This window comes from Schistocerca serialis, chromosome 6 (assembly GCF_023864345.2).
Source record: "Schistocerca serialis cubense isolate TAMUIC-IGC-003099 chromosome 6, iqSchSeri2.2, whole genome shotgun sequence".
NCBI classification, from domain to species: Eukaryota; Metazoa; Arthropoda; class Insecta; order Orthoptera; family Acrididae; genus Schistocerca; species Schistocerca serialis.
The window spans coordinates 425083647-425097987 of NC_064643.1; the positions used below are offsets into that span (position 1 = coordinate 425083647).

At 43.4% G+C, this 14341-nt stretch overlaps 1 protein-coding gene across 1 annotated transcript in view; it reads right to left on the bottom strand.

Annotated features, from left to right (window-relative positions):
- LOC126484901 (cytochrome P450 4V2-like) overlaps positions 1-10315 on the bottom strand; it is a 113831-nt gene extending 103516 nt beyond the window's left edge. Inside the window, exon 1 of the mRNA XM_050108501.1 lies at positions 10032-10315. Within this exon, the coding sequence (XP_049964458.1) occupies positions 10032-10315 (284 nt within the window). The remainder of the gene's footprint in view (positions 1-10031) is intronic.
- Positions 10316-14341: the final 4026 nt, after the last annotated feature.

Sequence of the window (14341 nt, forward strand, 5' to 3'; positions counted from 1 at the left end):
GTGGTAGAGTAATTATGGTGTAGGCGTAGGTGGATAAAGTTCTCGTGCAGCAATCGCCAACATAATGTAACTGAGGCAGAATAAGGTGACCCAGCCCGCATTCGCTGAGGCAGATGGAAAACCGCCTTAAAAACCATCCACGGACTGGTCGGCAAACCGGACTTCGACACTAATCCGTCGGGCGGATTCGTGCCGGGGACCGGCATGCCTTCCCGTCCGGAAAGTAGAGCATCAGATCGCACGGCTAACCGGGCGGAGTAAGGCAGGAATACTCGTCATCAAGTCTCTGGTCCACTATCTCTGACCATCGAAGGGTGGATCGCAGCACTGTGCTCCAGACAAATTACAACCTCTTCATGTCTGCTCCTGCCATCCAAAAACAAGTAATGGATTTCCCTGCAACATTCTGTGTCATCATCCACTACTGTTCGGATTCCAGTGGTGATTGGGCTATATGAATAGGCTACCATTAACACTACGACATAGACGTCTGCGTCTGGAGTGGTCCAGTGTTTGGGAAGCATGGACTGCTCTTGAATAACATCGCATAGTCTTCAGCAGAGTGCTGCGATGCCTTGCTACACCAGATGATTATCGTCGGCGATTAAGGCGGCGATCTGTGGAGAGGTTCCAGGTCACGGATGGTACTGACTGAGGGGACTCTGACGGTCAGCGGTACGTCCTGATGTGTAACTTCTCATGCGGCTGTATCGTGGATGCTATCTCTCAGAAGGCCAATGCTCGTAGACGTATAGCGCATGTCTCTATCAACTGTCTGCAAAATGTTAGGGTTCTCCCGTGGCCAGCAAGATCCAAAGACCTGACCCCAATAAAACACTTGTACCAGCTCGGATGTCAACTCTAACACAGTAAGAGTATCTAGGATACCAAAGACCAATTGCAGTATCTTATCTCAGAAGAGGATACAGTGGTTTTATGACACCCTTTTCAATCGGACCAGCGCATGCATTCGGATCAGAGGATGTGCGATGTCAGAGTGATAAGTGGGCACATTTGTAAATTTCACTCGATGTTGTAATCTGGGATATAACATCACATATCATCTCAATCCGTGAAGTTCCATTTCATCCCCCTCTCCCCTTCCGGATACTTCATTGTTGTTGTAAATCAGTGTAGTTCGAGTCAGTCACGTCCGAAGAGCATTAAATGTGTCGCATGCTGTATACTTTAAATAACTAATTTGTATCAGATTAAAATCACGATTATCTGTTCTACTAGTTTCCCTGCTTCTTACGTGCCTTGCTATCGACATATGAAGTTTGTATCGAAAAGTCTCTAACTGCCCAATAATCTAGCGAAACTAACTGACTGCGTAATTTCAAGATCGACTGCTGACGGGCGGAGTAGAGGGGAACCGGTTCTCCATTTACAATCTTGTATACGAAATCAAAGCGGCGTTCCGCTGGCACCGGCTTTCTCTTTCTTCGTCACACCACCAGAAAACACTCAGGGGCAGGCACACAACGTTAAGAACAGGTTTTCTCACTCTCCCATACTGGAAGTATTGGACATTTGAGGAGAAGAGTCAGTTTTCCAGTAATCGAACCAAAAGGTGAACTTTCATTTCGTAGCTAATGAAAGGATAGTTCTAACTCGGAGAAAATATTGGCGCTCATAACCTGTGCCAAATTTGAGGTACACAGTAGCACACTTTCTATTTATTTCGATTAGTTACGTCGAAAAATATGGTTAGTCTACCCTAAAGGTGAAGAAGTTTATAAAGGTAACGTTGTGATGATAATTTATACAAAAGCTCCGAACTAAGTAAATGCAAAGACGTCTGGGTGTATAAAACAAATTTTCCCACAATTTACTCTAAAAGACAATCTAAAATTTTAGTCAATAATTTATCACATAGACTTCCACGATTCTATAAACTGAGGCAGTAGAATATAGATTACGGACTGAGAATAAACTGACGAAAGATGAAAGCAATAATAGTCCGTTGAAGTGATAATAGCGAGAAGCTTAACATAAAAATTGGTGATGACGATGTAGACGAAGTTAAGGAATTGTACTACCTTGGAAGCAAAATAATCCAAGACGGTCGAAGCAAGCAGGACATAAAATGCAGACTAGTACAGGCAAAGAAGACGTTCCTGTCCTAAAGAAGTTGGTTAGTACCAAATACAGGTTTTCATTTGAGAAAGAAATTTCTGAAAATATATGTATGGATCTCAGCATCGTATGCTAGTCAATAACGTCGAAATATCTGTAACGCTATTAGCGGACGATACTGTTTTCAGTGGGAAGGGTACAACTCCAGTGCACTAGCGAAAGTAAGTGATGTCTGCAGACAGACGAAGTTGATTAAGTGACTGCAAGGCGAAGTGATCGAACACTCTTTAGTGACTTTATTTTAAAAGTCACTGAAACAGTAGCGACGTTATTTTACCTAGGAGTATGTAACTCTCCCAAACGACCGAAAATGAAATCTCCACATATAAACAGTTGTAGGGTAAGCTGATTCAAGGCTGAGACATTGTAAGATCAACGAAAGTAGTGGCTAACAAAACGCTGATAGTCCTGTCCTTTAGCGTTCTTTGTCGGTCTAGAACCCTTTCCACATAGTATTAGTAGGAGAGCGGCGTGGTCAAAGAAGAGAAAATCAGAGAACTAAGAGCTCATACGGAGCTCACTCTCCATTCTCGGATGGAACTGAAATGGGATGAAACGATAGTGATGCCGAAAGCACACTCCCCCAAAAACCATGAAGTGGCCTGTTAAGTATAAATGTAAATGTAGATCTAAGAAACCGCAAGAAGGTAATATAAGTTGAATGCCAAGAAATACAAGTTCATCTTAAGAACAATGTAAAGCAGGGTACCAGCTTTTCACAATTTATCTGGATTGCATAAGTCATAGATGCAATAAAGGATGTGAAAGGAAGTCTTGGAGGAGTAATAATAGTTCCAAGGAAAAAGATACCGGTGGTTAAGTACACAGGTGACATAGCCCTCGTGGCCGGATGAAACGTAGACTTGGAACAATTTGGAAGGAATAGGCAACATAAACTATCCGATCAAAAGCATCCGCGCACGTATTACGGAATATTAATATTGGTTGTAAACGTCTTTCGCCTCTCTGACTGCTTGAACTCTGTTGGGGACATTTTCAATGAAGCGTATGAACCCCAGTGCATGGTTGGTACACCATTATACCTCAAGGGCTGTTATCAGAGTAGGTAGCGATGGTGGACTTTCGAGTCTGGTGCGAAGTCGACTTTCTAGTTCACTTCCCAAGGTGTTTCATAGGGTTCTGGCTGGAACCCTGAGCAGGCCAGTATATTTCAAAATGTTACTGCCCAAAAGCGACACCCTGACCTATGCTGCTTTATGACGGGTGCAATGTCATGCTGATACAGCCGTCGACTTCGAACTCTTTCTCAACATGCATATACTGTGATGTAAAATGTGATCTTACACTTTCACATTTAACGTTTTCTTAAGAGCAACTACAAAAACAATCTTAGTGTTGTAACTACAAGTCAGCCATACTTCACCACTGGAGTTTACATGTGATGGCTGGTAGCGTTCTACTGTCATTCGCTAAATTGAAACCCTTTCATCGGGTTGCCACAGGGTACAGTGTGAGTCATCACTCCAAATTACTCGTTCACAACTATCTAGTGTCCTGTGGCCTTGCTCTTTAAACCATCTCAAGCGTAGCTTAGCACTGATTAGAGATAGATATGGCATATGAGAACCTGATGCCCAATGCATCCCATTCATTTTAAATCCCTGCACACTGCCAAACGAGAAACTAGTAAGGAAAGTCGAGAGAGCTGCGGCTAATGACGACCATCATCCATTACTGAAATCACACATTGGTCCATCGTTGATGGGTAGTCCAGGGGCCTACCAACACGGCTCTGGATGACGGTAGAAGCTGCTGTAAAACGCCAACGACGCACGAGTCTGACAGCCTGTTGTACTGGGTAGCCAGATACACCATTCAGCATAATACGGCATCCGACGTCGCCGTACTCCTGAGGGTCACTGATCTGGGAGGAACTGAGTACACACCAGTCCGACCTAAATGAAACACATCTTCGCGGTCACCGCCATCTCCAACCAGTGCTACCGACGCAGTATGCCTACCCCACGAGTGGGCGGCAAGCTCTCCCACCACCGTCTGCTACACTTCCGCTCCGATTTGTTGCAGCGCTCTCGCAGTTGCAAGTCCGCGGTCGGATTCAGCAGATTCCTCTCCGGATTACGTAGACACCATCCGTCGCAAAAGAGACTGCAGAGACTTATAATAAATGGAATAATCTTGAGTAATGTTTTATTGTATGTAACGATGCCACACAGGTACTCGGTCTGCATCTTGACAAAAGAATACGGGTTTCCAGACTGGCAGTGGCCGAAACTACAGCATAATCATTGCGCTAGATGGATTGCTGATAGGACTTTAGAACTGAAGAGCGAATCCTTCCACTGATTTCAGACGATTTTTTAAAACCGCTCTTTGCAATAGGCGACGGTCTCCGGCCGTCAGTACATGAGGTCTTCCAGGATTTGGTTTAACTGTGGAGGTTTCTCCGGGTTTCTCCTTCACAGTCATATAACGAGCAATCGACCTCGGTAACTGCAGGAGGTTTGAAGTGTTTCTGGTAACTCAGTTGCTTAGGTGACAGGGACAACTCCACATTCGATGTCATTCAGCTCTGCTGATCAACTGGTTCTACTGTTACTGCTTCTTTACTGACGACAAAGCACTCCCTGCCACCACAAATAAGAGCGTGCCGGTCTTTCGTAGCATCTACTAGTCATTTCCTCTTTACATAGGACTGTTCGCATACTTTTGGTCATATAGTGTACTTGACACGGGATACGGCTTGAGGCTGAACAAACAAAAGACGATGATGACGAAGAGGAAGGGAAAGAAGAACAACGACTAGCTTAATATAAAAATAGTGGACGACACAGAAGTGCAATAAACGAAGGAATGCATGTATCTAGAAAGCAAGACTACACAGAATGTCTGTATTAGGGAAGATATTAAAAACTGATTGGTCATGATTGAAGTTACCTTTCTTCTACAATGCACGGTTAATGCATATTCACGCATAGCTGAGGAACAAGTTCCCCCAGGTGTTTGTCTGGAATATAACGCGTAACTGAATTGAAACACAGACCATACGCCGTAAATTTGGAGCCGAGGAAACTGGAACACTTAAAAGTTAAGTGGGCAGGTAAAGTAAAATGAAAAACTATTAAAAGAAATACTGAAAATGGGAAACATTAATGAAATAGCTACTACGGGATCCAGAAACAGTTAGTTACCCAAACGCTAGAGGAACAGGAGAAAACCTGACCTCCTACGTAGAAATACAGGAACAAGTCTTTGCTACTTAATGTAATGTTTCCCCATAACCCCGTCTCCCCCATACTCCCCATCACCTAACGTACTCTCTTTAAGTTAGTATTATGTCCATAGCACTGGTGCTTCGCTGTCTCCTTAGGAATTACTCCATGTTATCTGCAGTACACACGGACAATTGTCCTGGATACCAAATCTATGTGTATGGTACCGTGCTGAAAGAGAACTGCCCTACGAAAGTTGAGAGAAACAACTTACAGGTAGTAACATTCGTCAAGAGCTCTGAAAAACCAACACAGGGAGTCTGTGGGAAACTGTAGACTTGTCAGCCAAAGATATGACGTAGCAGCCGCCTGCGAGCTGTAACACCGGTGCTAAATTGCATTTCGCTGCCAATGTGTTGACGTTTATAGGCAGAAGTAAGTTATATTTTTCTTCTTCGACTTCAGCGATAATTGCCACCTGGAAAAGCTTCATGTGAGGATTAAAAATTGCTTTTTTTCCACACTGTTAATATCTGTGTAATCATACATTGTCATTTGGTAGCCTAGGCTCATATCGGTTTACTGCAGCCTGAGTGGCAGCCTCAGGATTATAGTCGCTAATGAGATCACATTCCGATGAACATCCACAACATTCCTGTGATCGGATGCTCTGAATCAGGTTCCACTCAGTTTCGTGAGAAAAACTGACGAGGTGTGAACGGAATAAGTGTACCAAGCAGAGAAGACATTGCAACTATTTATGTTGTTTAGTACATAATTTCCTGCCGCAACTGTGAGGTGTACCACAATCCCCATATATCCATGTCTTCATTTTTCGTGATGACTGACTACAAAATTTCCACTAGGACAGCGGAAATCAGCGTGGCATCGAACATCTTACTGACTATATCTCTCAAGATTACTCCTTACACCTTGCACACACTCGGCCGAGTTCTGTGACGCAATAATTAAGATACTGGATTTGCACTCGAGAGGATAGCGATTCAAATTTCCGTTCCCCAAGTAGATCTAAGATTTCTATAGTTTCCCTAAATCTCTTGAGAAAAATGACATGAAGTTCACTGTGAATGGGACACGGCGGTTTCCTTCTCCATCCCCCATTCCCCTCCCCCTCCCCCCCACCCATCCCTCTGTGTGAGCTTGGTTTCGTCTCTAATTACCTCGCAGAAGGAGGGCTGTTAAACGCTAATTTTCCTTCTGTGGTGAACTCCGTTTGTCTCAGACAGAAAACCCATTTTCCCCACACCGTACTATATTAGAAGTCATGTATCCTATTCTTCTGCCCTAGATTTATCAAGTTCAGGGATATCACCACAGCTCCGCTCCTGGTTGCAATATTAGCTAGAATATCTGTGGAGATATGTATCAAAGTTTCAATAGTTTTCTTGTCCATTGGACAATTAGGTAAGTAGGAAGATAGAACGCGTAAGTTTGTTGAAGAGTTGTGTCCCGATGCGATTATTTAGGTTTTCCCGGCATCCCTATTAAGGTACATTAGCAGGAAGGCAATAATGTTGCAATGTATAAATTTTCTTTTATCACCAGCCACAAGCAAGAGGATTGCCATGCTCCACCACCCCCGGCAGACATCTATGGTCTGAAGATGATCTTATAATACGATCGAAACCGGTCACCACATTAAAAAATTTATGCCATCAAGACTGCTTTCAGTTTATTTATATTAATTATAGATCTCTGTTTCCTATAATAAGAACTATGTCCTTTAAAATATTATACAGTGTGCTATTGCTGAACGTTGTAACATGGAGCCCGAACTCCATTCGAAAATTGGCGCAATGTTTCCTCATATGACAGTACAGAAAAAAAAACTTTTACGGAAGAGCTATGGAGATACAGTCTGCGAAACCGAGTCTTCAAGTATATCACCAGCAATATACTAAAATACAACTGACTTAAAGATCGCTGTGGTGGAGTGAAAGCGCTGCTGTTTTCACAGCGAATGGAACAGTTCGAAGCGTCCCATGGATAGGAATTGTTACACATGCAGTAGTCTATGTGACATTTGAGAACGAATAAGTTCCATGGTTACTGCACGATAGTTGAAAGATCAAGATTCCGGACGAATGGGGCACCGAGTTTGTTACTTACCATTGTGTAAGTGTGCAGCATGTTTACCTCGCTTCGAGAAAATCGCCACGGGAAATGTGATCATGTGGTAAAGGGTGACCATCGTCAACTATAACACGGATGGATGGGACACAGATCAGCAGTTACAGGCACATTCCATGCAGATAAAAATTAGTTAGGTTTATTACGATCCAGCAGTATTTTCTCGTATTGAGGTTCGAAACAATCACCCACATACCTCTGCTCGCCACAAGTCCCAGGCACAGACGTCACTAGACATGGCGCCCGACCAAGTGAGCCGCACTACATGTTGATGCAGAGTACTAGTAATTCCTTGAAACACACGCAGACATTGCATCCCACTTACCTATGGTGCACGTATCAGGCAGCTGGTGGAGGCATTCTCCTGCAGCGGACGTTACAGGGGATGAAAGGTGGATCTCTCACCCAGATGTACTCAGACACGTCTGCCACCACATCTCTACAGCAAGTTATACTGGAACCAAGTGCTATCAAACGTTGTCCGTTTTCTTATGGTGAACTACACCATAAGCGATCAATACCATCGGAAAGAGAATGAATCAGCTCTGGGAAACTGATTTTTGTCAGAAGGTTCAGAGGAATACCCCATAGATTTGGTAGAGATTGTGTGAACATAGCGATCATCCACCCCTTGTTCTTACTGATCACGTCTGGGACACCATCGAGGGAGATGTGTGCGTCCTGGACACATCTACGATCAATTCCTGGGAAGAGTGAGCTGCGTTTAAGCGATCATGAGTTTGGATGATTCCCCAGAGCTTTCAGTGGGATCTCGAATTCTTGACCCAGGCGCGCCTCAGCCTCCATTTTGGAGAGATGTTTTCCTAGCTGTGTTTGGTGCAGTAGCTCAGCAGAGCAAGTATTTGATAGCGGGTTTTCTGAACTAAGTTTAGAGTTCCATCTCGTCTATCATCGACGGAGGTTTCTTCAATATAGCTCTCATATACAGTTAAATTACCAATTACTCCCATTTTCATTTTAAATGATTATAATAGTATGTGTATATCTTTATTAAAAGCTGCAGACTTCTGTCATGAATTGTTGGTGGACTCATGTATGGGAGCTCTCTATCAAAAAGGAGTCCCATGGAATCCTGACGGTACAAAGAATTATCCCCTGATTGACACATATTCTTATTAGTGATCATCTCCTCCTGTAGATAGTGTCATATATTGCCCAGTGTTGCGGTCAACTTAGAACGAATGAGTCTTTGATATACTATTAGTACACCAGACACCAACAACTAGCTGACAATATGTCAATCAGTATGTGACTGCCTAGAAGAGGGGAAGAGGAACGGGGTAGGCGATTGTTTCCTAATAAACTGAATCTGGGACCACCGGAGTTAAAATCTAAAATGCCGCGCAGGATTAGCCCAGTGGTCTCAGGCGCTGCAGTCATGGACTGTGCGGCTGGTACCGGCGGAGGTTCGAATCCTCCCTCGAGCATGGGTGTGTGTGTTTCTCCTTAGGATAATTTAGGTTAAGTAGTGTGTAAGCTTAGGGCTGATGACCTTAGCAGTTAAGTCCCATAAGATTTCACACACATTTCAACATTTCATTTTTTTTTTTTCAAAATCTTAAATCCATCCTCAGTGGCGCGTTTAATAGCGACTTTCATTATTGGTGGCCCCGCCCACTGTGTGGGGATGTCAGGCTCGGTGGTCTGTCACTATGACTCCTTGTGTGAACGGCGAGAAAAGGAAAGTGCTTTAATGTGTCACGAAATACTTCCAGATGCCGAACACAATACCCTGGTTCGGACAAGAGTCTAGGCGCTAAAGGGGCGATTTCAATAATCTTCTCCTATGAAATAACTCGTAGTCTACTTTAAACTTCTCTTATGCTATGAAGAGTCTCACAAACGAACCTCAAGTAGTTATTAACTGCAGAGCGCTGTGATAACGGTACCCACTAAGATATTCAAACGGATGTCGATCTGTAACAGTGGGGTTACTGGCCCGAGTAATTCAAGGGTTCGAGTACATTATGTATGCGCCAAATACTTGTTCGTAAGGATTTGCACGATTAAAGATCTTACGATAACTGCAGATGCTGACGTCCCTAAAAATACAGAACGTAGGATTATGTGAGATCATTGGTAAAATTATCGAAGGTCAACAAAATTAAATGACATATATAATGGCTATCAAGTCTTTTTAGAAAGAAATATTTAAACTTACTCACAGTATCAAAATTATCCCCTGATTGGCACTAATTATTGTCTGCCACCATGTCCTCATTTAGATGGTGACATATATTGCCCGGTGATATACTAAATATACCAGGCACCAGCAACTGGTTGACAATATATTACGACAATCAGTAGACGCCATGACAGCTACATTCGACAAGCGGAGGAGGCATTTAATGATGACCAGTGAAGATGGGGCTCAGTCGTCACTAAGCAGGACACGTAAAGTCTGGATAAAGAAACAAGCTTTCAAGCAGCCATGTATAATGAGCTACTTGAAGCATGCAGATTACGCTGTAACAAACAACGAGGATCAAACATTTTTAAGGAAATCGTAAGTTTTCATTAGTTGTGTACCTGCACGGTGCTCCATGCTTTAGGTAGATGCGCGTTAGGTCGACCAGTGGCTCGCCGCGGAGGAGGCGGCCGTCGCCCATAAGCGGGTGTGTGTCCCGCGGGCCGGGAATCTGTGCCGCCAAACGGCGCATGCGCAGCCACGCCGACGCCTGGCGGCCCACCGACAGCAGCGCCCGCAGCGCCAACACCAGAGCGACGGCGGCCGCCGCGGCGCCCGCGGCCACCAGGCTCGCCGACACCGTGGGCCCGCTCCCGCTCACCAGTCGAAACAGCCACGGCTCCATCCCGGCGCAGACTGGCGATCAATTCAGAACAGCGAGTTGCCGGCCGCCAGGCCCTACTTTCCGTGCGCAGTGGGGACTTGGCAGCGCTGTGTGACACTGGTTACCACACTGTCTCGCATAAAGCACTCCATACAAGCGCACATGTACCGTGTAGCAACGTGCTTCGCCTGTCGATTCACCATCAAGTTTATTAATTGAACTGGTCAGTAGCACGGTTTCTCTAGTAAACGACACGATACCTGCAGTGGATTCACCACCAATCCGGTAACGTTTATCGCACAACATTAATACTCGAGCTTCTGTTTTTTTTCTTTTTCTTCTTTTTAGGGCTCATCCGTGCCACATTAGCAGCTATACAACTAACAAAGATTATATTCCGTCTTTTGCGATTGTAATAAAAGTCTGTTTTTATGTGTTGTACGAAAGTATAAAGAATCCACTTCAGCCTCACTGACAATTCATCGCATGAGTTTATATGCATTTCGTAAATCTACTAATCTGATAGCTAAGTACGTCAACGTAACTATCAAGAAAAACTTGCATCCGGCATAAGAAGTTAAGCCACTCGCTCAAAGATGCCATCTCACTAGCGAACGTAAATCATTATACACAAGAACACGTGAAATGAAACGTACACTGTGTGAAACACATATACGCTTAGCTGAAACAATAAAAATGTATAAACAACAAACGTTGCCTTGTTCTCTTATATGCTGGACAAGCACGATGAATACACTTCTAATGCCATTGAACAGTTAAAATAAAGACATGAAAGGAAATAATGACACAGGTGAACGAACACACTGGAATGCTACAAACAAGCAGAAACACACCGATCCATTCTACCATCATCTCACAAATCTTACAGACATGGAACTTGTGATGAAGAAGCACAACTGTTAACAGATGTTTAAAATATAATATAAACACAATAGTACATGAACGTTACGTAGAAAACTTGACGACAGAAGCTGAAAACATGCTGTCTCTTAGAGGAAGGACACAGTCACAACTTACATAGATCTAGCAAAGGAATCAGCAGGCAAAGAAATTAAAAAATTCAGAGATACAAGACACGAACACAATATAACAAGAGAGATAAATACACAATGTAACACTCTGGAATCCCTCAGAGGCAAAATGTACAGAGAAAAAAACAATCAGAACCAAGGCAGACAAAGGGAGTACAGAGTTTTTCAATTACGAACTAGAGTACATCAACAAAACGTAAGAATTAATTACAGAGAATTAAATCACAAAAAGAAATCAGACCCAGTGCACTGTCTGACACAACAATGAAAAATTAACTGAAAGCTAAGGAATACATACTTTTGACACATAAAAAACTTGTATGAAAACTAATGCTCCTGAACTCCAGAGCCAACCAAAAATTCATACAATAAACACACCTGTGAGACCAGTGATAAATTACAGATATGTACAACATGTACCCTTTTGAGATATACGCTAAACATACACAACTGCCACAACACAAAATTACAGAAAGTTGTTAAACACGGGGGAAATAAGAAACCATATAAAAGATGTATACTCTTCAACACTAGTAGTGTAATACATGATAACTGCTTTTAATCTTGACACAGTTGTAAGAAAAACCTAAGACTTTCAATGAACACTGAAGATTCTTTGAAATAAGTATTGATATGGTCTATATAACACTTTTATTACCTTTGCAAAAGAATGAATAGGATATATACTATTTCTGATAATTCCTGATTTTCTGTTACATTCGCACAGGTGTGAAAGTGTTACTTGCATATATAGCAATTTAAAAACATAGATATAAGAGTTATTTGGCATGAAACGCTCTAATAAAGAAATGTCAAGCATATTTCTTAGTCTTTAAACTATGAGTAATATTTCTTATTATTAATATTTACTATTACTTACAGCACAAATTTCGAAATTAAAAACGAAAATATCTATATACCAAATAGTTAATGAAAAATATATGTGATATAATTTTACTGATCACCAGATAAAACCTTTGTATAGCTATGTTTATCTTTGTTCACTTTTATTTTTGGCAGCAGTAAATAGGAGTGATGTGAATAAATAGTAAGATGTTGTGATTTTGAAGAAGACATGTTTGTAAGAAAGATTAACTTTTATTTCACGTATATTTTACTCAGTTATTCAACAAGTTATTAAAACTGAGAAACTCAGCAGACATTGATTACCATGATTTCATTCAGGTAGATAAGAATACCAACTAACACCCTCCCCCCTCCCCTGGTCTTTTCTTCTTAAAGAATGAAAAGAAAGAAATACATCTCTAGACATGCTGTGCCAAAGAGACACCTCGATTATTGCACAAAGAAGAAAAAAAATAACTAGAGAAAACACCAATAAATGTTTTGGGTTATCATTATCAAGAAATATTCTAATCATTTCTCTTTTATCACCGCAAGATTTTGAGAATTATTTGAGTGACCCAGACAAATTTGTGGCATAGTGGCTCGCTTAGCATCACAAAATTTTATTATTTGTGTTAGAATACAAAAAAATGGGTATAAAGTCTAAAAAAATATAGTGATGCCACTATTCTCAAGGACAGTGGAAGATTGCAGGGTATTTCCATGTCATATTCATGATTGATTTCCGATAGTTTGGCAAATCATGTCATTACGAAAAGAGTTAATATTGTATGTCTGTTTCGCCAACAGTATGACAGAAGCAATTGTGCATGAGTTCACTAATAAATTAGATATTTAGTGAGGTAAGAAACTGGTATTTGATTGCAACATGTTTTTCAAGGAAAAAGCAGAAGATTAAATTCCTGCTTTTAGAAGAGCATTGACTGCTCCCGATGATCGAAATATAATACATTTCTCGATGAAAAATACACTCCTGGAAATGGAAAAAAGAACACATTGACACCGGTGTGTCAGACCCACCATACTTGCTCCGGACACTGCGAGAGGGCTGTACAAGCAATGATCACACGCACGGCACAGCGGACACACCAGGAACCGTGGCGTTGGCCGTCGAATGGCGCTAGCTGCGCAGCATTTGTGCACCGCCGCCGTCAGTGTCAGCCAGTTTGCCGTGGCATACGGAGCTCCATCGCAGTCTTTAACACTGGTAGCATGCCGCGACAGCGTGGACGTGAACCATATGTGCAGTTGACGGACTTTGAGCGAGGGCGTATAGTGGGCATGCGGGAGGCCGGGTGGACGTACCGCCGAATTGCTCAACACGTGGGTTGTGAGGTCTCCACAGTACATCGATGTTGTCGCCAGTGGTCGGCGGAAGGTGCACGTGCCCGTCGACCTGGGACCGGACCGCAGCGACGCACGGATGCACGCCAAGACCGCAGGATCCTACGCAGTGCCGTAGGGGACCGCACCGCCACTTCCCAGCAAATTAGGGACACTGTTGCTCCTGGGGTATCGGCGAGGACCATTCGCAACCGTCTCCATGAAGCTGGGCTACGGTCCCGCACACCGTTAGGCCGTCTTCCGCTCACGCCCCAACATCGTGCAGCCCGCCTCCAGTGGTGTCGCGACAGGCGTGAATGGAGGGACGAATGGAGACGTGTCGTCTTCAGCGATGAGAGTCGCTTCTGCCTTGGTGCCAATGATAGTCGTATGCGTGTTTGGCGCCGTGCAGGTGAGCGCCACAATCAGGACTGCATACGACCGAGGCACACAGGGCCAACACCCGGCATCATGGTGTGAGGAGCGATCTCCTACACTGGCCGTACACCACTGGTGATCGTCGAGGGGACACTGAATAGTGCACGGTACATCCAAACCGTCATCGAACCCATCGTTCTACCATTCCTAGACCGGCAAGGGAACTTGCTGTTCCAACAGGACAATGCACGTCCGCATGTATCCCGTGCCACCCAACGTGCTCTAGAAGGTGTAAGTCAACTACCCTGGCCAGCAAGATCTCCGGATCTGTCCCGCATTGAGCATGTTTGGGACTGGATGAAGCGTCGTCTCACGCGGTCTGCACGTCCAGCACGAACGCTGGTCCAACTGAGGCGCCAGGTGGAAA